This window comes from Pan paniscus, chromosome 21, assembly GCF_029289425.2.
Source record: "Pan paniscus chromosome 21, NHGRI_mPanPan1-v2.0_pri, whole genome shotgun sequence".
Lineage (NCBI taxonomy): Eukaryota > Metazoa > Chordata > Mammalia > Primates > Hominidae > Pan > Pan paniscus.
Window position 1 is genome coordinate 64,390,956 of NC_073270.2, and position 26,282 is coordinate 64,417,237.

At 49.4% G+C, this 26,282-nt stretch overlaps 1 protein-coding gene across 4 annotated transcripts in view; it reads left to right on the top strand.

The window, feature by feature from the left end:
* Nucleotides 1-20,217: 20,217 nt before the first annotated feature.
* Nucleotides 20,218-26,282, top strand: part of STX16 (syntaxin 16) — a 28,384-nt gene continuing 22,319 nt past the window's right edge. For 2 of the 4 annotated variants that reach the window (XM_008950886.4, XM_008950889.4), the window contains exon 1: nucleotides 20,218-21,229. In XM_008950886.4, the coding sequence (XP_008949134.1) occupies nucleotides 21,098-21,229 (132 nt within the window). In that variant the 5' untranslated portion in view covers nucleotides 20,218-21,097. The remainder of the gene's footprint in view (nucleotides 21,230-26,282) is intronic. The other 2 variants (XM_008950892.4, XM_008950899.4) reach the window with 1 other exon arrangement.

Below are 26,282 nucleotides of genomic sequence, written 5' to 3' on the forward strand. Positions count from 1 at the left end.
GCTGGGGGAGCTCAGAGCAAACCGTGCCCATCATGGCTGGAACTCACTCGTGTCCCAGCTACTCCTCTCACTGGCTAAGGAATAAGGTGAGACAGTACAGAAGGTTGAGGTCGGAGAGCTGGGTGGATTTAGGGAGATACAGAGATGGAAACTTTGCTGTGGTCACGTCAAGTCAGACGATCTGATATAACTTCATCCATACCAGCCTCCACCTTCTTTATAAAAGCTCCCTCTGGTTCCTGTGTGGAGAATGTTTAGGGGTACAGGAGGGAACCCAGAAGTCCAGTGGGGGGCCTTCACAGTGGCCCAGATGACCTGGATTGGACCAGGGAGGTGGGGGTGGGCAGGGCAAAGGAGAGCAAGAAAAGCCAGGACCTTCTGAAGCCTTCCTCCTGGCCCCCTGGACCCCAGCTCAGGGTCTCTCCACTCCCTCCACTCCCCTTGTCCCCAGTCCTCCTCGCCCTGTATCGGGGCTTCCTGTTAGCATGTTTTTGGCCTCATGGATGGGGGGCTCCATGAGGGCAGAGCCTTGGTTTACTTGTCCCTGCTCACTGACCCCAACAGGAAGAAAAGGAGGCCTGGTCTTGCATACCCTCCAGGCTGAGCTCCTCACAGTCCCTGCATCTGCGGCCTGTGACAGCCAGGCCTGGAATGAGAGGAGAAGGCTGATCTCCCAGGCTGTCAATTGTTCCATTCTAACCCAAGCATTCTGACCCATGCTGCATTCCCGCCTGGGGTTTATGACTCTCTTTGAGTCCACTCTGCAGCCCACTTCCCAGGAAAGCCCGATTTGAGGGCAGCTGAGATCAGCCCCAGGCCCCAGGAGAAAGGAGACCTACGTCTCCCCGGAAGACCCCAGCCCCATGGACAATGGATCCTCTGTCAGCCTGCAGCAAATGTTACAAGGCCCTAAAGACACTCTCTGGCCCTAGTGAGCCTTTAAGAAACAAACCAAATTTTTAAAACACACATACACAACAGAATACAAAACAAACATACACACATACACAACAGAATACAAAGCGAAAATTGATGATGGTGATGGAGATGATAGAATCCAAGGTGACCTTATCTTCACCGGGCCCCAAAAGAAAAGAAATGCAATGTGTGGCCTCTCTAAAGCTATTCCGGAAAGTGAGGGGGCGCAAGTAGACCCCACTGAGAAGGAGCTCCATGCCAAGGAGGAGCAGGGCTGGAGGCGTGAGGACCACCAGGAGGACTTGAACAGCAGCAGTCTGGCTGCCCATGTTGGCCTCTCTTCTGGGGTCCTCTGGGCCTGCGGGAAGTCCTGGGTACCCAGGGACATCTGCCCATAGCCAGCCAACACCCTGATGACCCTGGGAGTCCCTCCAAATTCCATGTCCACTGGAACCTCAGAGTGAGCTTATTTGGAAATAAGTTCTTTGCCGATGTTATTAGTAAAGGATCTTGAGGCGCAATCATCCTGGTTTTAGGGTAGGCCCTAAATGCAATGATGTTGTCCTTCTGAGAACAGAGGAGGACAGAAGACACATAGGGAAGAGGGCCATGTGAGGACAAAGCAGCGATGGGAGTGACGCGGCCAGAAGCCAAGGAATACCAGGAACCAGCACCATCCAGAAAAGGCCAGAAGGATCCTCACCTAGAGCTTTTGGAGGGAACGTGGTCACACCTCGATTTCAGACTTCTGGTTTCTAGAACTGGGCCTGGGCCAAGTGAATACATTGATGTGTATGTTTTTCCATGTCAAGGAAACATGATTTATGGATGATTTTCTAGCCACCAGCCAGTGGGTTGGCCACACCAGTCCTTGCCTCCCGTGCTTACCTAGGGAAAGCGGAGCCCCCACTGATTGGGGTTGGGGGAGATGCAGAAGTAACTTCGCAGAGGACCGATGAGCTCATGCTGGGGACACAAGTTGCTGTGCGGCTTTCCACAGGGGAAGAGTTATGGGCAACTTCAGAGTAGCAACCAGGATTCGGTAAAATACTTAACGCAAAGTACTGCTCTATAGTGACCTGAGAGCCCTGGCCTTGTGGCCGGTACTTCCCGTGGAGACCACTGCAGGTGCACTCATTCTTCATTCTTTGGACAAATATTTGTGGAGGACCTAAATACGCCTAACACTAGATATTAGGCCCACCGTGGTGAGCAGGCCAGGCCGGCTCACATCCTAGTAGAAGAGACACATATGAAGGAAATGAACAAGGTACCAGGACAGAGACTTACAGGAGAGAGTGTGGCTGGAAGGCTTCTCCGAGGAAGGGACTTGGGGACTTGAAGGACAGGAAGGAGCCAGCCATCAAATGAGCTAGGGCAAGACCATTCCTGGCCGAGGCAGCCAGAGAACAGAGTCCTTGAGGTGGGGAAGGGCTTGGCCAGTTCTAGGCATGCGCCCAAGGCCACTTTGGCTGGAAAACAGTAAGGTCTGGAAGGCTCCGGTAAGGAGTAGGAATTTGGCACTGTCTCACCTAGGAGAGGGGAAACTGCTAACGCAATGGCACATCACCACCTCCAGGAAGTCTTTCAGGGTTGCCTTTGTGGAGGTGAGCCGCCATACCACAGAAAGCCTGGGCCTACTGTCATGGTCTCAACTGGCCGTCATCATCTGTGACTTTGCCTCTTAAGATTCTTTGTATTATGAGGGGTGGGTGTCTTCCCAAAGGCCTCTAATTCTCTCACTGCCACTGCTGTAATGACCTCCTAAAGGTCTCTAATACTCAGAATAGCAGAATAGGGTGACATGTGGGTGATTGCTCTGTGATGTCTGTTACATCACTGATCACCAGGATCCCTGTGGCACATCTGGCTAGTCAAGTGGGTGGCCCCTTACCTCCCAGAGCCATGCACAGAAAGCCCTTCCCAAGGAGGAGCAGCCCAGAGCTCTCTGTCAACCAGCATTCTGAAGCGCCACATGTGGTGATGGTTTAGCAGCGTCTGCTAGGAGCATGGGAGGGGAGGGTGGGGTTAGGTGTGCCAGGCATTTGCCCTCCTTCCTAAAAGAACCTCCTTCCCCTCCCCAAAGCCCCATATATTTTCTAGGTCTTAACCCAGTGGCATATACATGACAGATGTTCAAAACGTGCTGTTTGATCGATAGTGTATTCAGCAGTCATTTCGCAGCCTAGTGACTGCGAGCTCGACTCAGAGAGGGAGTGACAGTGACGGGGTAGAAGCACGTGGCTGCCAGATGGGCGATGGGAAATGTTCCGCACACAGAAGTCAACCATCCTGCCAATTTGGGAACACGAAGTCACTCATTCAATGCCTGTCAAGTCCCTATGCTGTGCCTGCCACTGCCCTTGCTGCTAGGGTACCACGAGCGTCCCCAGGAAGACACCTTGCTTGTCTCTAATTCCGTGAACTTTTTGCAAGAAAATCTTGCTTGCCTTCTCCAGGGGTCAGGTCTTCAGAGGGGAGACTCCTGCCCTGGTGTGCCCGGCTCCTGCCCATCCAGCAGAGCAGGAAAAGGTGACTCGGGTTCCATTTGACAAACGGCTCTTCTGAAAGCTGCCCTTTGCAGGCAGGAGAAAAGCCCCCATTTACTGGGGACTTGTCAGAGTTTCTAGAGCTTAAATTCTCTTCTTCAGGAAGGAAAAATATCTGCGGCCCCACACCCGCAGATGCATAAACGTGGGCGTGATTTATGAGTGCATGTGGTATCCAGCGCTTTCCCCCACCTACTGTGAAGTCGTTCCTTTTCTCTAACTGAGACGTCAACAGTATGGTCACTGTATATGTTTTCCCACTTTTTCCAGAGCCAAGAACCAGGAAAAAAAAATGAAAAACGAAAGTGTACAGGAAGTCAAGGTCAGGCCATACCCACCACAGTTCGGGCAGCCATAGAGGAGAGCTTTCTTAACGGTCCGCTGGGACCCAAGTGGGCCTCCCCTGGGACTGCGTGCTCCCCTACAGAACCTGATGGCTGGAAACACTCACACTACTGCCTGTCCCGGCATCTCTCCCTCCGCCTCAGGGGCTGATGCTGCCACAGGACACAGAGCAGCAGGCCCCAGAGGCTTCTCTGCACCTCTGCTGCCTTTCTGAGTAATCAGAGGAGGCCACACCCACTCCAGGACACCCACACGGGCCTTCTGGGCGATGACGCTCCTGGCCCAGGAGTGAGGGCCTGCCTCACACCTGCTGCTGTGGGGCAGAGTCTCTCCTGGGTCCGGGCCTCGCTGGCAGATCTGCTCCATGTCGTGTGATGTGCTGCAGCCCCGCGCCACCGAGAGCCTCTTATGGGCCACGAAGTCCACGCGGCCACTGGCCATGGGGCACCCTGAAGGGCCTCTGGACACGGAGACCTGTGGTTCTCAGCCAGTGGTGATTTTGTGTCCAGGGAACACCTGGCCAAGTCTGGATTCAATTTTGTTTGTCACAGTTTAAGGTTGGGGTGTCACTAGACATCCTACAGTGCACAGGACAGCCCCACAGCAGACCAGCCCCACTGTCAACAGCACCGAGCCGGGAAAGCCTGGTCTGGAGCCGTTTCTCTCTAGGGTCCCTGCTAGGGAACCCCTCACTGCCATGGAGAACCCCTCTCCTCCTGTCTCTCAGGACTCTCCGAGGGTCAAGGATGGATGCCTCCCCATCGAGGGCCAAACAAACTGACAAATCGAGTGGGCAAAGGGCTTACTCAAAGGCCAGGAGCAGCTACCCGATGACTGCTCCCTCGACCTCTCTCTTCTCACTTTCTTCCCTATTCCGTCCTTTGATGGGTGGCCTGTTACACGTTTGGAAATAAAAACAAGTGGGAAAGAGTGCCATAAACATTCCTGGGAAAAAAGCAGGGCCGACTGGAGGTCCATTGTTGCTGAGAGACAAAAAAGATCAAAGGGGAAGAAAGAAAGGATGGAGGGAGGGGAAGAAGAGAGGGAGAAAAGGAAGGAAAGAAGGAGGAAAAGGAAGAAGTAAAGGAGGCAGGAAGGGAAAGAAGGAAGGAAGGAAGGAAGAGAGAGAGAGGGAGGGAGGGAGGGGGGAAGGAAGGAAGGGAAGGAAGGAAAGGAGGGAGGGAAGGAAGGAAAGCAGAGAGGGAGGGGAGGGAGGGAGGAAGGAGGGAGGGAGAGAGGGAGCACAGAGAGAGGGAGGGAAGAAGGAAGGAAGGAAGAAAAAGAGAGAGAAAGGGAGGGAGGGGGAAGGGAGGGAGGAGGAGAGGGAGGGAGGGAGGAAGGAAGGGAAGGAAGGAAAGGAGGGAGGGAAGGAAGGAAAACAGGGAGGGAGGGGAGGGAGGGAGGAGGGAGGGAGGGAAGAAGAAACAAAGGAAGGAGGGAGGGAGAGGGAGCATGGAGAGAGGGAAGAGAGGGAGGGAAGAAGGAAGGAAGGGAGGGAGGGAGGAAGGGAGGGAGGGAGGAAGGTAGGGAAGGAGGAAGAAGGCAGGGAGGGAGGGAAGAAGAAATGAAGGAAGAAGGGAGGCAGAGAGGGAGCATGGAGAGAGGGAGGGAAGGAAGGGAGGGAGGGAGGAAGGAAGGGAGGGAGGGAGGGAGGGAAGAAGAAATGAAGGAAGGAGGGAGGCAGAGAGGGAGCACGGAGAGAGGGAGGGAAGGAAGGAAGGAAGGGAGGGAGGGAGGAAGGAAGGGAGGGAGGGAAGAAGAAGGAAGGAGGGAGGCAGAGAGGGAGCACGGAGAGAGGGAGGGAAGGAAGGGAGGGAGGGAGGAAGGAAGGGATGGAGGGAGCACGGAGAGAGGGAGGGGAGGAAGGAAGGGATGGAGGGAGCACGGAGAGAGGGAGGGAAGGAAGGAAGGGAGGGAGGGAGGGAGGAAGGAAGGGAGGGAGGGAAGGAAGCAGGGTTCTCACTGGTAAATCTCCCTGGCTGCCCTCTGTGCGTGTGTTATGGAGAGATGTTCTGTAGAAATTTCAGGAGAAGGGCTTTGGAATCCTTTCATCGCAAGTGGTTTCAAGCACAGGTGACCATCAGGATGTAGGGATGAGACCGCCCAGTTGGTGGGAGCTCACCAGACTGACATTAAAAGGAAAGGCCACCCCAAACCTCCATAGCAGTAGCTGGGAAGGCCTGAATGGCTGTGTCTGGCCTGGAGGAACTGCTCCCTTCAGGAACCGTAGCCCTTCAGGGGCCTGAAGCATTTCAGAGACAAAGAGGGAGCCCCTGAGACGCCCACATGTAGACACTCCAGGAAACAGCAATACCTGACTACACTCAACAAACCCGAAGTCCTCACGGCCTGGCAGGCTCTTCACCTCTGGCCCCTGCCACACTCCAGCCTCACGGCTTTCCCTCCCCTCCCTGCTCTTCCCACTCCCTGTGACACTCTTCCCCGCGACAGCTTCGTGGCTTACTACTGGTCTCTGCATCAATGTCACCTCCTCCTGAAAGCCTTCCCTGATCACCCTTGGTGTGTGTCTCCTGTCTGTCACAGGGCAGGGAACTTGTGTCTGGCTGCCAGTGGCATCCCCAGCAGCCAGATCCCTGCCTGGCAATAGTAGCTGCTCTGTCAATATCTGTCCGTGGTTGAGTCCAGCTCCTATTCCTGGCAGCTCTGTGAGGTCCCCAAGGACTTGGTTACAAGGTGCTCTCAGCTGAGTGGCCTTAACTAAGATTATCATGGGTGATGCTGGTAGGTTTCCCCCAAATCGACATGATTGAGTGGCCAGGAGGTGGGCACTGAGCCAGATTGACCTGAGTTCCATCTTGGCTCTGCCTCTCCATGACCTCAGGTCACCCGAGCTCTCTGAAACGGCTTCTTTGTCTGTAAAAGAGAGAGCTGAGTGAGACAGACCATTTTCGGTGTTGAGCACAGAAGAAACTGCGGCATCCTGCCTCCCCACTAGGGGAAGCCCAGTTAGGCCAGTTCTTGAAAAACTGGATGTTTCATCAGCCTGAGCCAAGAGCCTGGGAATGCTTCTTTCCCAGTAGGTCGTTGGGGACCACCAAATTCTTCCACCCTCCATGTGCCTCTCATTTTAAAAGACCCAAAAGCTGTGAAAAAGCTGCTCCCTGCGTATGGGAAACTCAATCACAGGACTTGCATGAAACGCATCCCAAAGCAGCCTTGTTTCACCTTCGGACATGAGTGGCCCCTTCTGCCCACCCCTTCCCAAGGCTGAAGATTGCCTGTTGGAGCTTCCTGCGTTGAAAACAAAAATCTTCAGTTCCATTGCCATTGCCACTGGCCCAGCCCTGCTGGTTGGGACCTGGAGGGCTGGACTAAGGAAAGCAAGGGGACACCGGACAGCAAGGGGACACCAGCCAGGCTGAGGCCCGCCTCCAGGGTAGATAGAGATGCTGCCCCATCCTCACTCCCGGATGTTCTACGGGCCTTCTGCAACCACCCCTATCGCAGCAGAAATGCCTATCGGTTCTCCATTCTGATCTGCGCCAGCTCAGCCTCCGCAGAGTGAGAGAAATTAGCATGGCCAGGGGCTCTCTCCTATCACTCCGGATCCATCTGTTGCCTCCAAAGTTTCCCTAGGACGAGGGCCACTGGCCAAGGCTGACATGTCTGAGAAGAGCAGCCCTCATTTCACACTGAGCTGCACCCTGAGCCTCAGCCCTGCCACCAGCACGCCAGCCTCCCTGCTCTAACTTCAAGCCCAAGTGCCCTTGGCAGGGGTGCCATCCTGCCTGCTGTGGGCCTGCACACTGTCCAAACAGCCTGGGCACCCGAGATTGTCTCGCCGGCCAATCACAGCAAGTGTGGAGCCCGCGGCCGTTCCCTGCGCACAGTAGTCCCTGCCTCGTGCCCACCGTAAAGACTGCCTTTATCACTCGGGAGGTTCATTCATTCATTTACTATTCATTTATTCTTTCATTCACTCAGCAAATATTTACAAAGCCCTCACCCTGCGTGAGGATAGTACAGACATGAATTAAGTACACATGGGGTTCCACGGTTCTTAGTGGTTCTGGCCAGGAGATAAGGAAATCCTTGTTCGCCGTCTGTAGGGCTTGCTGCTCTTTCTTGCTTGCCAGGGTGTTCTGGTAACAGCACCCTGATTTTCCTCAGAACAGCACCTTGCTGCTTCAGTCTACAAATCTGGAGGGCCTGGTCCAGCTCTAGCTCTGTCGCGAGCAGGTGACCAGGCTAGACCAGATGAGCCTCACACCCCTGGTGATAGCCACTAAGTAGTCACAGGTAAGGGCACATGACTCACTTCAGGCCATTGAGGCTCAGTCCTGGGACCCTTACTAGAAGGACTCATGAGTCCAGAAACAGTGGAAGTTGCCTAGGCAACCGGTTCAGGCCAAAGATTGATCTTCCACTAGTCCAGGAAGTCTTCCTGGAGGTGAAACTTCAGGTCTTTAAATTTTGGGAGAGAAAAGAGTGAAGCCAGCGCTCACGTGTGACCACCATCCACCTGCTGACCCATTCATCCAATGCAGTGAGGGCACATGGCACGGCATGCCGGGTGGGCTGTGTTTTTACTCTGCCATATGCTTCCTGCGTTGGTTCCCTCCAGCCTGTGCACCCCACCCTGCTCCACCCCTGCTTGTGAACTAAATCAAGATCTAAGTGATCGCATCTCCACAGTGAGAAAAGACACCAATTGTCCCAGAGAACCAAATGCAGGAGGTGCTGGTCTTTATAGGGGACCTGGGGAAGACACTAACTCTTCTCTAAGGGGTGCTCCGGGCTGCTCTGGCAGTCGAAAGAGCTAGCTGCAAGGCCAAACTATGCTACTGAGCTGCTGTGTGACCTTGGGCAAATAGCTTCCCTTCTCTGGGCTACGTGATCTCTAGGCATCTGTCCAATAAATACACTATTTCTAAATCAATTAGACAGAAATGCTGAGGCTTGGAACAGGAGCCAGAGAACGTGAGGCTGACCAGTGACCCCTTAGGAAGGTGGCTGCCATCTGTCCTGTTTCGGGAGCCTCTCCCTCTGCTGGACTCCAAAAGCCCTGCCTTGAAACAGCTGCCCTACCACTCCCAATGCAACTTCCCAATACCATTTCTCTCTTTTCATTTTTCTTCTGTTCCAAGGCAGAACAGGGTAGGAAATCGCGTCAAATAAAGACAGAAGTGCTTGATGTTCCTAATGGCATCCCAAGGAAATGAAGTGTAAAATCACACGAGTTATTCAGCTTCACATACTGCTTTTATCAGAGTCCTGGACAGAACTCCTTAGCAGGAGAAAGCCTGATTTCCTTGGAAAGATGGAATTCTGGTGACAGCAGCAGGGAGCTGGGCTCTCCCGGCACCGATGCAGGATGGAAAGGTCTGTAAGTCATGCCGAGGCAAAAACCAAGACACAAATTGCCCCCCACCCCAACGCACACACACACACAGAGCAAGACCACATTTTATCCCCACTTTTCAAAGGCAAAGTTGTGTGTGGGCTTTCACTCAGCCAACTTTGAAAGATCCCTTAACTCCAGGATGCTCTTAGAGTAAAATCCGAACTCCCTGCTTTGTCTTCCAAGCCCAACAAAGTTGGAGCCAGCCTTGGGTTCCAGCTTACCCTGCACACTCTCCCTCCTCAAGGCCCTCCGGTCCGCCTGGCTCCTTTCTGTTCCTCGAAGACTCCAGGCTCATGCCACCTAGGAGCATCGCCCTGAAGTGCCTCTTGTCCAGAGTGCTCCTGCATAGCTGTCCCCTCCTTCCCTTCAGGGCTCAGCTCAAATGCCACTTGTTCTGAGAAGCATCCCTGAACTACCCCTGGTCCAAGCAGGCCACTCTTTTTGGTTTTCTCCTGGCATTTATCACTCTCTGGGATTGCATTATTTATTCGTTGTTTATTTTCTGATTCCTCCTCCTAGAAAGTGAATGGTGGGGTGGGGGAGAGGAAGACAGGAATTACACTGGTTTTGTTCATCATTGTATCCTCAGAGTCCTCAACAGCGCCTAGCACAGGATGGGTAAATCTGCCAGAGTTCAACTGGAAAAGTGGAAATAGGAGTTATATACATGTAAATTATTTTACAGGATTTGTTATGGAGAATTGCCTTATGCATTTGTGGGAACCGGGTAAGCAGTCTTTGTAAGGCTGCGTGTCAAGTCTGATGCTGGTGTCAGGTCCACAGGATAGGCAGTCGAGAGGAAAGGCAGGTGTCAAGTAGGGAGAGCAAGAACCCACGAGCACAAGCTAGAGCCCCAGGATGGCAGCCTGAAGCCCGTGGCTATTCTTGTTGCCTCTGACCACAGTGATGAGGCTGTCCTGCAGAAGCCTAGCCCTTCATCACAGAGCTGAACACATACACGCGGCTGGGAGTCGAAAAGTAGCAAGAAGTTGCCGGGGAAGGTTGCAGGTGTTGTGGCAGGCTGCTTCACTCCAGTGAGGTGAGTCAGCAGATCAGCAGCAATGTGTGTCAACTGCAAAACACGGCTGCAGCCTCTCTTGCCTTCTGAATCTTGCAAGAATCTTCCAAGAATCTTCCTTGTGGTCCATCTGAACTGCAAACATGCAGGAAAGATAATTCCAGGAAATGCAGTTGAGCCTGGCCAAGTTAATAGTCTCTGAAGCCATCATAGGTCCACGTCAACGCTGATGGATGAAGAGAGGGAGTGGTTTTAGAATAAAGTGTGAACTCCTTATCTGGCACACCAATCTCAGGGTCCAGCCTCTGCCTGCCTATCAGCCACCTATCCAAAGTCTATCTGCTCTCCAACCCCCATCAGGGTCTCTAAACCCCTGGGCTCATTTGGACTGTCCCCTCTGTCCAGAACCCTCTTCCTTGCCCATCTGCCTGGGTAACATAACCCTCAGCACCTTCTAAGACTCAAGCTTTAAGCAATACCTCCTTTTGGAGTCATTTCACATCAAGATTAAGTCACAGCCTCAGCTGTACTCCCCTCTTCATTCTCCTACCTGGAAACAACTATTATCCACATGTCTCGTGTCTCTTTCCAGAGATGGCCTAGTCCTTTACCAACAAAATGTATATTTCTTTTGTTCTCACATGTAAGATAGCATACAATACATTTTTTCTGAATCTTGTGATTTTTTTCTCTTAACACTATATTTTGAAGATCTTTCCAAATCAAAATATACAGAAATTCTTTATTCTTTTTAAAGGTTGCCTGAAGTTTCATGTGGGTGGACCAAATTTGTTTAACTTGTTGCTTTTGCTGGATGTTTAAATTGTTTCTCATTCTTCACTGCGATAAACAACACTGCAGTGAACATCCTTACACGTGCCTAGGTCATGCTCCTGCCCCTTCTACACCTGGCCGACTTCCAGTGCTCTATAGGATTAACATAAATATCACCTCCTCCATGAAGCCCACCTAAATCTTTCCTAAATTGGGTTGGCTGGTTGCCCCACTTTGCCTCCTACGCAGCTACTTGCACTGCAACACTTACTATGAGCTATTGATGTGTCTGACTTGCCCTGTGACTTGTTCATCTGTGAATGTCCTGCACAATTTCACAGTACCTGACACACAGTAGATACTCAATAAATGTTTGTGAATTCAATATACATCAAATTTAAACCCCTAACTCTTGGGGCCTCCAAATCTTGCTTCGTTCTATTTTTTTTTTTTTTTTTTTTTGAGACAGAGTCTCTTTCTGTGCTCCAGGCTGGAGTGCAGTGGCACCATCTCAGCTCACCGCAAACTCTGCCTCCTGGGTTCAAGCCATTCTCCTGCCTCAGCCTCCTGAGTAGCTGGGATAACAGGCACCCATCACCACGCCAAGCTAAATTTTGTATTTTTAGTAGAGACGGAGTTTCACCATGTTGGCCAGGCTGGTCTCAAACTTCTGACCTGAGGTGATCCGCCTGCCTCGGCCTCCCAAAGTGCTGGGATTACAGGCGTGAGCCACCATGCCTGGTTGCTCCATTATAATTTATGTGTCCACACCTTGCCCAGGCTCGCACAGATCAGTCAGGCTCTCTCGCCTGCCTTATTCTTAGCCCTGCTTCTTCAGCTTTGCTCCTACTGTTTGCTCTCGTCTGGAACACCCTTCCCTTTCTGAAGCCCTTTTCCATCCTTCAAGGCACAGGTCTTCCCCTACCTCCTCCATGAAGATGCCTTCATTGAAATATCATCTCTCCCCTTTCTGAACTGCTGCTGCCTTTATAGTCACTTTGGCATATTTTTTCAAGCTCCGTTGCTCACTAATTGTTTCCCGTCTGTTGGTTTTGTGTCCCCAGCTAGACTGTGAGTTCTTTGAGAGCAGAACTGCTTTATAAACTCTTGCATCTCCCACAAGCCTGGGCTCATGGTAGCTACTCCATACTTCTGTGTTGGTCAGTCAACTGGTTCTTTCATGGATTGAGTCAGATCCCGGTACCGACTGTTAACAACCTTGTCCTTGGGGCACTACGGAGGTGCCGGAAATCATCGTGCTGGTAACTGTCACAGTAGGAGGCACCCTTAGATGGGGGAGTCCACTGGAGTGCAGCTCCTCTTATCCTCCTACCGCACCCTACCTAGATTGGAGCTTCTGCAAGAATGAACCTCTCAGTTACACCACGTTTTATCACTCTAACGTCTTTATGGACCCCAAAAATATCTATCCTATGGAAGTCTCTCCTTTGGAAGACACAGATAACATGTGTCTTGGGTCCCCAGATTCTGTAATAGCTAGCTCCTCAGGAGAAACGGAGCACCCAGAGAGAATCAAATGAGACTCACCCAGACCCCCTGTCCAGTCATATTTCCAGAGATAATGTGACACAGTCTGACTCAATCAGCCTTGATTTCCATCAAGAAGACATGAAGGCCGGGCGCGGTGGCTCACGCCTGTCATCCCAGCACTTTGGGAGGCCGAGGTGAGTGGATCACTTGAGATCAGGAGTTTGAGACCAGCCTGGCCAACATGGTGAAACCTCATTAGCTGGATGTGGTGGCACATGCCTGTAATCTCAGCTACTGGGGAGGCTGAGGCAGGAGAATCACTTGAACCCAGGAGGCGGAGGTTGCAGTGAGCCGAGATCACACCGTTGCACTCCAGCCTGGGCAACAGAGCGAGACCCTGTCTTGGAGAAAAAAAAAAAAGGTCGAAGCACGGAGTATGCAGAGAATGTCCTGCAGGACACAGGATTCAAGGCAGGGGTGGCTGGAAAGACCCTGGACACATCCAGCTTTGAGAGCAAAGTTAAAGAGTTAATTTTTTCTAATAGGCAGTAGGAAGACAAAGCAGTTATCTAATCAGGAAAGGAACATGAACAGATTGATATTTTTAGAAAGGTGATGGTTTGGAAAGCAGTCCACACCAGGGACCAGCACTGGAGGTATGATGACCAGCTAGACAGTCTGTTGTGATTTTCCAGGCAAAAGAGGTGATAAGAGCAGTGAAGATGGAGAGGAGAGCAGACTGTTGATATTTAGGATGCAGAATCTGTCATGATGTGGTCCTGAGTGGTACATTGGCAGGTGGTGGGGGCAAATGGGAGCAAGGATGGTAAATGATACCAAAGGCTCTATTTAGGGGTGCCAATGAAAGATAAGGAATAGAGGAGAAGGAAGAGCATGCTCGGATGGGCAGCCAGTGGTTCACTGTTGATCATGTAAGACACCTAGGCAGCTCCGTGCACATGGATGCTCTGAATGAGAGGCAGAGTGTGTGCAGGAGGCCCATGGGTAGAGTGTGTGCAGGAGGCCCATGGGTAGAGTGTGTGCAGGAGGCCCATGGGTAGGCGGGACCTGCCACTGTGGTTAGGTGAAAGGTAACAGAAAAGCAAGGACTTAACACTGGGGAAAATCAAAATTTGGGGGCTGGGCCTCAGAGGGATTATGAAGGAGGAGAAGCAGGCATGACCAAAGTTCCAGAAGCCAGAGGAGTGGGTTTGAAGGAGAGGCATATAGCAGTGTGCAAAGGGCACAAAGTGGGTTGAAAACAGACCCAAGGTAGAAATCTGTTGCATGCGATCACCCAACATCACTTTTCTTGGTTCTAACACACTGATTTCAGAAGAGGCGAGTTTGTAATCCATTGTGTTTGGGTGGATCAGACCCTGGCACCCTCCCTGAGTTCAGAAGTGGTCACGTGATCCTGGTCTGACCCATCTGATGATCACTACTTTCTGGCTAAGTTTAGAATTTCAGGATACTAGCTCACATCTGCAATTCCAGCCTTTGGAAGGCCCAAGGCAGGTGGATAGTTTGAGCCCAGGAGTTCGAGACCAGCCTGGGCAACATGGTGAAACCCCATCTCTACAAAAAGTATAAAAAATTATGGCTGAGTGTGGTAGCTCATGCCTGTAATCCCAGCACTTTGGGAGGCCAAGGTGGGTTGATTCTTTAAGCCCAGGAATTCGAGACCAGCCTGGACCCCATCTCTACTAAAAATATAAAACTTAGCAGGGTGTAGTGGCACATGTCCATGGTCTCAGCTACTTGGGAGGCTGAAGTGGGAGAATCATTTGAGGTTGCAGTGAGCTATGATAGTGCCACTGTACTCTAGCCAGGGTGACAGAGTGAGACCCTGTCTCAAAAAAAAAAAAAAAAAAAGTATAAAAATTAGCCAGGCATGGTGGTACATGCCTGTAGTCCCAACTACTTGGGAGGCTAAGGTGGGAGAATCACCCGAGTCTGGGAGGTTGAGGCTTCAGCGAGCTGTGATTGTGTTGCCACATTCTAGCTTGGGAGACAGAGTAAGACCCTGGCTCAAAAAAAAAAAAAGAATTCAGGGATAAGGCTATAACTCATGACAGGCCAATGAGAGTCCATTCTAGGACTTTTGAAACCACTGGAAAAGAGAAATTTCAATCTATTGGGGTTGCTGTCCTGTGAGATAACAGGGCAGAGCTTCCAGAGAGCAATCTGCCACCTCCTGGGGTTCACTGGCTTGAGAATGAAACCAGCACAGGGGAAGGAAGAGCTGAGAGATAGAAACTCCTTGTTGATATTTTCCCCCCTCTGGATCCAGCTACGCATAGATGTTTGGGCCAACACATTTGCTTTGAAGCTTAAGTCCATTTGATTTGGGTTCTGTCCCTTGCGACCAAAGGAGTCTTGAGCCATGCATGGCCACATAGCTAATAAGGGGCTGCTGGTTGCACAGGCAGCATCTGGAGAAGGCTGGAGTCCAGCCCTGCACTTGCACATCACACAAATTACCACGAGCAGGTCAGTGGTCATGGCCATGGGAAAAAAACTAGAAACGAGTGAGTTGGCTATGTTTCAATACCTGCTAGCGGAAAAACACAATGATTTCCTTTATGCTTTTCGGGGTTTGAGTCATCCAGGTCAGTCCTGGCTTGGCACATTAACTTATTGTTCCTGCCAAGGGAGATGGTTAAGATGGGAGGGTTGATTTATTTGAGTACACATGTGTCCACATCATCCTGGAAAAAAAAGTAAAATGCAGATATGCTTTGCTGGCATGTGTTGTGACCCAAGAGGCCTCTTCTTGGCCTCAAAGACCAAAAGCCACGATGTTAGACATTGTTTCAGTCTTGAACTTGACCAAGCATGGGCAGGCACCTGGTATGATGGTGACATAAGGGCTCTGGGAAAGGAGAGTCCTCTCCCCACACGGTGGACAGGGTAGGAGGATTACTTTCTATTGAATAGTCTGAGACAAGAGTGGTGAGAAGGAGCCAGTTATTTGAAGAACCTAGGAAGGAGAGCATAGCAGGTGCTAAGGAGGTGTGAGGAATGGTGGGAAGGCTAGTGTGGCTGAAAAGGGGTGAGCGAGGGGGACAGAGAACTGCCCTAATCTCTCCACCCATTTTGAGTCTTGACCGTCTGGTATTCTCTAGCGCTTAATATGGTTAATCTCACCTTTTGTGCATTAATCCACCCATTCATCCATTCCACAAACATTTATCACACCTGACAGTGTAGGGGGTGCTAAGTCTTGAATGAAGGGTTCACCAAGCACAAGGGGCAAGACACATCCCCCGCCACTACCCCCACCAGGCAGAGAAAGGCCTGTGAGCCAAGTCCTGGAAACAAAAAAGCTCACCATTTGGGTGGGGCCTGTTGGGCAGGGCTTTGAATGCCCAGGGGGCACTCCGCCATGTGGATAGCGTAGAAAACCTAAATGCAGAACTCCAGGAAATACTGATCTATGGGAAAAAAATTGTAATGAAATCCATGATTCTGGAATAAATCAGATCTAGTCTTATACTATATTCTAATACAGCCAAGTGGTGGCAGGGACTGAAGGTTTAAGAGAAAGCGAGAAGAGAAACACTTAAGATGGAGACTACTCCATTAATTAGCTTCATTTTTTTTTTTCTGACAACCAAGAAAAGTCCATCATTAGTTAACATTAATGATGCCCAGCTTGGTTCAACTTAGAGCACCTGTTTTCTGCTGAGCGTCATTTGAGATCGGCTGGCATGGGCCAGAGGGAGCTGTTTCAGGGCCTCAATCAGGCAGTGACATGATCAGATTTGTGCTTTGGAAAGGTCACTGTGGCTGCAGGATGAGGAGGGAAGAGACGGGTGGTTGTTAGCAGGCTGCTGGGAAAATGTACACGATGAGAACCAGAATTTGGGTAGAGACAGTGGAGATGCAAATTCCCTGAAGGCAAGAGTTTTGCTGTTTCATTCTTTCAGCAGTGCCTGGCAAGAGATAGGCACAGCCACTGGTAGATTTTTAGAAATGTCTACTGTATAGAATTGTCTGGTATTAAAAGCTACGGGACTCCAGACAAAACAAAACTGTTGCCTCTCTCCAGAGTCTCCCTTCTTGGGAGAGGCATCATAGCTGAAGACAGACCCAGGTAGGGAGTTTTCTGTTGTTGGAAATACTCAAGGTTTTGAGGAACTGTTTGGGGACACAGAACACACAACTCCTGTTACCTGAACCTGGCCCGAATCTGTCTGTCATGTCAGATCTGTGCAGACAAGACATATGTTAGGCCTGGGGGCTTTTGCTGCTTGATAAGCAAACAACCATCTGTCTTTCTATAGGTGGGAGAAAGGCCAGTGTTAAAAGGTGTCTTTGAGACTGTTTAGCCCCCTCTTCCACATGAGTGTGCATTGCAGACACATCTGGATTCCCAAGGTCCAGAACAAGAAGCTCGGAAATGTGCTTAGATTTCCAAGTGTTCAGTTCTCAATACCATGCCATTCTCTTTGGAGTTTATGATGCCTTCCAGGGAGAGCAGAGCCCACGTGAGCTTTCCAACAGTAAGACTACTGCTGTAATAAATCATATTGCCCATTTGTGGAGCACTTACTCTATGCTGAGGTTGTATAAGGGCTTCATGAGCCCTATCTCATCTAAATTGTTTTCACCAAAGGGTGTGTGTCCCACTGCTGACCTGTTGAGCTAACCATCCCCTCTCAGTACTTGAAAACCTGCACCTGCCCAAGCCATGGCCTGGCTTCACTGGGGCTTCCTCCTGCACTGAATGAGATGACAAGAAAACAATGAAACACTTGTCCCCAAAAGTGACTTATTGGATTCGTTGGCAGAATGTTAGAAAGTGGGTATGAAGCCCAAGAAACAGGACACGAAGCCTCACCAAGCCCGAGGAGTATTACCGAATCCTAGCCCAGGCCAAGAATGAGTCACAATGAAAGCTTTTAAAATGTAAAACCATCAACCTAGATTTCAATTCCAAGGAAACACATACTTGGCCATGGGGGAATGCTTTTAAAAAAAAAAACAACAAAAAATCGAGCTTAAGTCACTTGACAGGAAAATAAAACAGCCAAGGAACATTCAAATATAATGATTTACATCCTTCCCCAACTCCCTTCCAGTGTGGGTCAGGGCGAACATGGACCATGGACGTGACTGGAGCCAGGGGTGCATGCCCTCTCTGGGCTCCCTCTTGGTTAACACTATTTCAGGCACACAATCCCATACCTAAACACAGCCTGCTTAGAGCTGCACGGTGCTGTCTTTGGGGCCTGGTCAGAGCTGCACGGTGCTGCCTTTGGGCTGCTATGCCAATTTCTTGGATTTTCCTGACCTCCCCGCTGTTAGGCTCTTGGGTTGCTTGGGGTGGCTGTTTTGGGAATACCAGGATTTTTCTTCCATTATTTGTGTGCAAGCAGTGTTCATTTTGCTCAAAGAAATGGAAGCTTGATTGATCTCCTAAATGTAAGAATGAGATTGTCCTGTAATAAATATTTAAGACTGACCAGGAAAGGCGACCACCATCTGCTGAAACACAAGACCAGGAATTACTTTGCTAAGCTTCCTGAACGGAGGGAATGAATGAATAACCATCCTATATAATATTTGCTCAGCACCTGGTAGTTTTACAAAGAGTTTTCACTTATCTTATTTGATCTTCACAATAACCCCAGAGAAGTAGACAGGGCGCGGATTATGAGGATTACGAAAAACCCACATTTTTTTCTTTCTTTCTTAACAGATAAGGGCTCTAAAGGCTTAAAGTCACTCGAGGGAGGTCAGAGAGTTTGGGGACTAAATCTCGAGTCTCTCATTAATTCATGCACATATTTAAAAAATATTTATCCGGAGCCTGTTCCAAGCCAGATGAGATGGCAGTGGGTACAAAGATGAATAAAACACTGTCCCTGCGTAGGAAGAAGATCACGTTCTAGCCTGGGGGAGAGCGCCAGGAAAAGTAAACAAGTCCCCCCCCTGCTTTGTGAGGTGATGAGCGCTGGGGAGATAGGAAGAGAGTGGGGACCATGTTTCTAACCTGATTCTCCTACCGACGACCAGCTCAGTTGTTATTTACAAATACCTGTCCCCTAAAGGGGGGAGCGGGGTTGGGGGGGCTTGGCCGTGCTACTGGGGTCAGAGCTCGCAGGGGGGTTCTGCCGCGGTGTGGGGACAAACTCTCCCTTATTGGGCAAATATTTTCCGGGGCGCTACGCTAAGCACACGGGCTCCCCGAATTTCCCTCCCCAGGGCCTCTGTCTTTGGATGGCCTGTCAGCAAGTCCCTGCAGCCTCCAGCCCGGCCCGCGCGGCGACCCAGTCCCCTGTCGCCCGAATCTTCCACCGCTGCGAAGCGTCCCCGGGCGAGCGCCCTGCTCTCCGCGCTGCGCGGAAGCCAGAGCCTGTCCTCACAGTGAACTCGCCCAGCCCTGCTCGCGGCTCTCTCGATTTTATGTGGGTTTCGTTGGATGCATTTTGTTATTTGACTCAGGGGATGTTTCACATTAATTTTTAGTTGCACAACGAACGCGCGGGAACATTCTCCGTGAGAGAAAAAGCACGGGTGGGGGGCGGTTACCGGCTCTTCCCCCGGTCGCCTGGGGGTCCCGCACGCGCCCCGCGGGACCGCTGTCTGGCTGGGGTCCCTGGGTGAGCCGCGGGCACCGGCTTCGCGTCTCCCCGGGCGCGACTCCGCTTTGCAAGCGCTCAGCACACGGGAAACCCTCGGAAAACACACACGTGTGTAAAGTTTGTTCCACGCAGAAACAAAGGACGCGTGGGGGCCGCTTCTGGGCCTCGGTCCTTTGTTGGAACCCCGCACCGCAGCCCGGCCCGCAGCCTCGCCCCGCAAGGGGAAGCCGGCCCTGCACAGGCCCGGGGCCCGGAAGGCGCCGCCGCACAGTTCTGCGCCCCCGACCCGCTCCGGCCGCGCGCTGGGCCAGGCCCTTGGCCTCCAGCCTCCCGCGCGGCTCCGGGCCGGACCCGGGTCTCCGTCGCGGGGCGCCAGCCTGTTTGTGGGTGCCGTGCTCGGGCCCGGGCGGCCCCTGCCCGACGCGGCCCCGCGGAGCCCCTGCACGAACCCAGCCGACCTGGCCCGGGGCGGCAAGTCGAGGTGCTTAGGACGCCCCGGGCCCGGCCAAGCGTGGAATACCGGGCCCGGGGCACGGTGGGGCGCGGGGGTCGCAGGGCCAGGGCCCAGGCAGAGAACAGAGATTTTTTTCGCGGGGAGGGGGGTGGGAGGTGTCAAAGTTTTCGGGGGAACTTTTCCACTTGAGATTCCACGACCCTGCAGTGCCCCCTACAGAAAACGGCAGCTGGGGAGGGCGGGCGCCCCCGAAGACCCCCGACTGCCAGCGGCGGCGCGGCCAGGCTGCCTGGAGTTCTCGCTTCCTTTTTTTTTTTTTTTTTTTCTTTTATTTCCTCCTGGTTGTTTGTCGGATACATCTTTTTCCAGAGTGGGAAAAAAAAAAAAAAAAAAAAAAAGCGAGCGCCGCCGCCTGCAGTAGAGCGTGCTCGGCCTGCAGAGGCAGTCGTCTCCAACTTTTCCTCTCCCGCTCCAACTCCCCGCGCCCAAAACTTCAGTTCTTGGGGAGCCCAAATTTGCCTGCCGCGCAACTTCCACTCTAATTCAGGGACCAAGGGCCCTGGCAGCGGTTTGCAGCCTGGGGGCCACGCTCCCCAGGCTCAGGCCTGCTCGTTGGCCTGCTCCTAGTGCCTGGACCCAGTTGGGGGAGGCGAAACAGGGCGCCCGAGGAGCACCCCGGGAGAGGGCGGAGCACTCCCGTGCCCCGGGGCAGGAGTGCAGGGAGCTCCCGCGCCCGGAACGTTGCGAGCAAGGCTTGCGAGCGTCGCAGGGGGGCACTCGCGAGGGACGGACAGGAAGAGGGCCAGGGGGGAACGCCAGAACCCGGGACCACAGCACGGAAACGGCCCGGGGCTGAGCTGCAGTCAGATCCGGGGATGGAGGGAGCCGGAGAAGAGGAGTGAGAAGGCCGGGGAGGCAGGCCCTGCTGTCTTCCTGCAGGCCGGCAGCCTGCTGGCAGTGGAGGACCAGGCCATCCAGGAAAGGAAGGGGTCAGGAGGTCGGGCAGGGCCTCAGCAGGTTCAGACAAGTCCCCAGAAGGGAGCTGCAGGCGCCCTCGAGTCCAGGCCCCAAGCCTGGCTCCGGTTGTCCAAAGAGGGCCTAGGCCAGGCCTCTGGTGCGGAAACTGAGTCACAGCCAGACCTCAGGGCACGGCCTAGACGCTTACGAGCCAAAGTTAGGGGTATAGAGCAGAGACCTTTGGGGGGTCTCAGGGAGTAGGGGGCTTCAGGGCCTCCCAGTCTAGAGCCGGATTGGCGAGTTAGACGCTTGTAGATCCAAGGTTGGATTGGGGTGGGGGTCTCTGGGACGTTGGATCGCTACGCAAGGATTGGGGGGATTCAAGTGCTTAGAGATCGAAGTCTGTCCTGGGTAGGGGGAGTCAGACAATTGGAAAGCCTAGGTAGTTATTTGGGGAGGGGTCTCTACGCCTTGGCGAAGCGCACAGCTGCATCTTTTTGGCTTGAGGCCTGAGGCCTTGTCGAGAAGCTTCCGTGAAAGGGTGGGCCAGCCGGGCCACGAGAAAGAAAGTGAATAAATCAGGAATATAAGTGGGCGGGGGGCCCCTGAGAGGGGGGTCGCAAAGGGTGAGACATGGCCACCAGGCGTTTAACCGACGCTTTCTTGTTGTTGCGGAATAATTCCATCCAAAACCGGCAGCTGTTAGCCGAGCAAGTGAGTAGTCACACCACCTCCAGCCCTCTGCATTCACGTAGCATTGCTGCGGTGAGTCTCCTGGCGGCCTCTCCGACACACGGACCGTGTGCACTGCGGCTCTGCCTGTTTGTCTGTCTCTGTCTGTCTCTCTGTTTAAAAAAAGAAGATAAGAATAATAAGACTAAGAATAATAAGATCTCTTGGCTAGAGTCAGGGGGCATCTGTAGCCCTGGATGGGGAAGAAGCGGTGCTGTGAGGCCGCCGCTCCACCTCTGCCCCGTCTTCTCCTCACTTCCGCAGCACCCCCCCCCCGCACCCCCCGCCTTGGCGTCACTGCGCTACAGGCCGCCTGTAATTTACATATGTTTTAACGCTAACATTGGGAAGCATTGGGCCTTTCTGAAGCCTTTTTGTTTCGTTTTGTTTGAAGCTCCCCTCCCCCCAGTAATGAGCCTCGGTTTGGTCCTAATGGCTGGGTCGCGGGATCGTAGACCCAAATCCTTGCAAAATGAACGACTCCCTCCCCTCAAAGAGGAGGGAGTTGTGTTGTTGTTTTGTTTTGTTTTGTTTTTCCGCCCGTTTTCTTTTAACGGCCCCGCAGCCCTCTGTGTGGCCTTGTTCCCTGTGAGTAATTGCCTCACTGTTCTTCCTGGGGGCTTGCGTTTGTGAGACTCAAGGTGCTAGCCTCTTCACTTTCCATTTCCCAGACAGGAAATTAAGCTTTCCTCTCCATTCGAACTTTTTAAAAAAAGCCTGAGGAGGTATATGTGAAAATTAACCCCGTAAAATAGCACTTTTTTTTTTTTAATTAACCAGAACCTTTAGTTAGCCTAGCAGTAGCGTTTTTTAAGGGTGGTCCTGGAAAAATTACTGTTTGGGGTTTGTTTTTAATGGGGGCTACTTTTCCCTTTCTGAGCCTCAGTTTACTGCTCTGTTAAATAAGGGGCGAGTCTGGATGATCTATACCAGACAGTGATCGTTAGCTCTGTAATGTCTTCAATTGAAAAGTGAAGTTATGAAACTGGCTGTAGTTCAGGCTACCTGCTGTAGGCAGGCTAGGTTGGAATAGAAGCAGCGTTGGAACAGGCGGGGAATAGCCATCCCAGGACCACATTCTTGGGGGTTATACTTGATATTAGGCAATTTTGGAACATTCATTTCACCTCTTAGGGACTGTATTGCCAGTTTATTTTTTTCTTTATGGCTTTATCTAAATGCTTCAGGAAAATTTTGCCATATGTCATGATTATCATGTCTACAAAGACAGTTTCTCCTTTTTGTAAGTCACAGGTGGAGAATGTCTTTGGCCATATAACTGATAGAAAAGTCATTTAAAGCCGTGTGAGCGGTTTCAGGAATAAAAGCATGTAAACTCAGGTCAAACAGCCTAGAACTAGGGACAGAGTGTGTGTGAGATTTCAATTAATTAAGAAGTTGAAGGGTTTTTTTTACATTTATAAACGGAAAGGAATTACATTATATTGAAATAAATGTAAAGATGTCTGGTAGCATAGAAACAGGCTAATTCTAGCGCTAATTTTGAAGAAGAAATAATCCAAGAAATCGAGTAGAAATTGGATGAATTCAATTCCTTAACGGAACTTCAGTAATGTTAAATAAGAACTGCATGTTCCTTAAATGACTTGATTTTGTGCTGCCTCAAAAACTACTGAAACTCATATTAAGATTTCTAAGGTATCAGTTTTAATTGAAAAACATATTGTTTATTTTTCAATTTTTAATCATTAAGGTTCAAAATACCTTGAATCTTTGGGTAACATGAGGGTTTTTTTTTTTCCCCGATTAAGTCAGACAGTTTAAAAACCTAGTATCTGAGACGGGAAGCTTTTTAAAAGTGCATCTCTGAATCAAACCACTTTAGAAAATTATTTTCTAAGTTAGGCAATTTTAAAAAATATTTAAGCTAAGCAGAATAATTAAAAATGGATAAAGTATACAGTTTGGAAAAATAGATATGTCAGGGTATATACAGATACATTTAGCTAACTCAGAGTTTTTTGAAAATAGATTTCTAAACCCAACTAAAAATACATTTCTAAGAACGTTAAAAAATGTTTTCTAAATGTCATAGCATTGAAAATGTTAATATTTATATTAGTCTGACCATTTAAAATCTTTCTCAGATCATTGAAAGCAGTCATATCATTTAAAATATCCTTATAGTCAATCCATACTATCTAAAAAATAGGTTTTGCAGTCTAACAAACATAGTTTGCCTGAATTAAAATTTAAAAAGAAAACACAGATTTATATATTTTAATTGTGTTAAAAAATGGCATGTCATAAATTTCTGAAGTATTTAGGGTTGAAGTGTTACATCTTCACTTTGCTTACAGGTGATTCGTAACAAAATCTATTCTGCACACAGTACGGCGAAATGCTAACAAGACTAAATAGAGGTTATGATTTTTTCAACTTTTCTGGAAGTTGGAAAAGCTTTATAAACATTTTGAAGCAAAAGCCATGTTTAACACAATTTGTAAAATCTATTGAGTAACTCTTAGCAATGCTTTTCACTGCATATCTAGCTCACAAAAAATTTAAAGCCTTGTTTCTGACTTGTAAATTTCAAAGCCATGTAGCAAACCAAACAAAATCGTATCTGTCAAATTTTGAATATGGACTAGGTATTAGGTGACATTAAGGAATTAATTATAATACATTACATTTGCTAATTTTATTAGAGATGCCTACTGAAATGTTTAGTGGTGAAATGTCAAGGCGTCTTACCTAAGTCCTTAAACCCCTCCAAAAATAGAGGAAGCAAATAAGGCAAATTGTTACTCATTGTTGAGTCTAGTGATGAGTATGTGTGGGACATTTTACCATTTTGTAGGCTTTTCTGCATGTTTGAAAATTTTTAAATAGAAACTTAAGTATATTTGTTATAGTAAAGTAAAACAGTTAAAAAGAGGCAATTTGTAAATACATGTCTAACACTCAGGCAATTTGAAAGGAAGAAATTAAACCTAAGTTTAACTTAATTTAAAAAATAATAACCTGGAATTTTAAGTTTCCAATTAGAAGAAAAAGCTGTAGACTTTGATCTTGATGCATTTGATACCAACTAAAAATACACCTAAAATAACAGACTTTTTAAAAAAAATTGTAATCCTGAATTTTGACATCTTATTTCAGGAAAAAGCTGCAGAAATTAATTGCAGAGTAGTGTGTATCTTACACCTCAAAGCAAAGCACACCTAAAGCCATGCCATTCAAAAAATTTAAACATGCATTTTTTGCATCCTAGTTTGAGGGAAAAAACTAGAATTTGGTTGTTGTAGTGGGGTTATTGTGTGTCCCTGTGCGTGCATACAGGGTTTTGCAGCATTCAGGCAAATATGTCAAATAAACAGGAATTTAAGGAGGATACGCAGTGACCAGATAAACACAAAGCCTCAAGGGCCAGAAGGAACCTAAAGGTCATTTGGCCTAATGTCCCCATTTGTGATAACCCCTCATGCCTATCTTATTTGGCCGTGGTGTATGACAATGATGGAAAATGCCAGCAGCTCCATGATTTTTACCACTAAAAAGTCTTTGCCTGTTAATCCCAACTATTTGTGTCCTGGGGTCCTGCTTTTAGTTCTGTTCCTTCGGGTCTTCCTTCTGTCTGGTAATCCTGCAGCCTTGTTACCCAGAGTTCTTTCCAGGCCTAGCATTCCCGGCTCAGAGTGGTTATGCTTTTTTCCTATAAATGATGTTTAGTTTTTCTGTATCCTTTTTAGATTTCAGCATCCAGAACTGAGCAAAATTCTACTTTTTTGTGTTCTTAGTTGTATTAAAGTTAGTAAAACTAATTGTTAAAAAACAGACAGGTTTGACTTTATGCACTCCTAACAAAATACAGTTGTATTTCCCATGCATTTTACTTTGGCCTCAGTTTTGAGTGCCCCATCACGTTCATGCCTCAGGGCAGCATGAAATAAAGGAAAGAGCACTGAGAATTGAATCTGAGAATTGAGGCCTAAATCCTGTTCTGCTGCAGGCTCAGAGTGTGTCCTTAGGCAAGCCTTTAATCTTTTCGGACATTTTTTGCCTCATTTGTAAACTGAGGGGTTTGAGTTAGGTGATTTCCAGCAGCCCTATCGATTCAACAGTATTTTCTCAAGTTCTGTTTTAATACATTGTTTCTCCTGACTTTAGCTTTAATTTGAAAAGGAGAAATTCATAGTCAACAGTGTTGTAGCTGTCAGTCCAAGGTTACTGACAGAAATCCTTAGAAGTAGCCCCAGTACTGTGCAAAAGTAACTTTCACATTATTATGCCAGCCAAGTGCAGGTTTTAAGGTAGCAACTCATTCAAGCAGCTTGGCTTTAGGAAACTGAAATGGATTTATGAAGCTAAACAATTATTCAAAACAAATTGTAAAGTCATAAAGAAATGAATGAAAGGTAGATATTGAGATGCTCTTCTGATCTGTTGAAATTCTGTATGGATTTGTGTGGTTTCCTTCGATCTCCGGGAATGGATCTAATATAGGGGTTGGAGCTACTTTGTTAGTGTTTACTGCCTAATCTATACTCTGCTTTAAAATAATGCATAATCTATAATTGGAAGCTAGCGTTAATTGGTCTTAGATTAGTTTGAAACATAAGCACATTATTTTTAATAAAATGTGTGCTTTAGGAAAAAGGAAATTAAGGATTAACTATGGTTATAAGAAACCTGAGGTCCTTATTCAGGCTTGACTACAATATTAGCTAAGATTTATGGAGAGTTTACTTTGTGCCTGGCTCTGGGCTAAGCCCTTTCCGTGTGTAAGCTCAGCTCATCTTCACAGTGCTCTATCAAATAAGTACTATTGTTTTTCTCAGATACAGATAAGGAAACAGATTTTAGAGGAGGTAGGAAACTGGCCCAGTGTCACCCACCTGATGGTTGGGGGCTGTGATTGGAACTCTGGCAAACCTGGCTTCAGAGCCCCGTGCTCACCTCCTGGGCCACTCTGGTGTTGGCTGCATTTTCAGAACTTGTGCTGCAGATCCTGGAAAATGGAAGGACCTATTGTTTTAAAACAATGTTTTTTCTTGCAATAGGCTAGCATCTGTCTTTATCTCACTTTATGAACCTTACATAGTCAATTTTAACTTGCAGATTG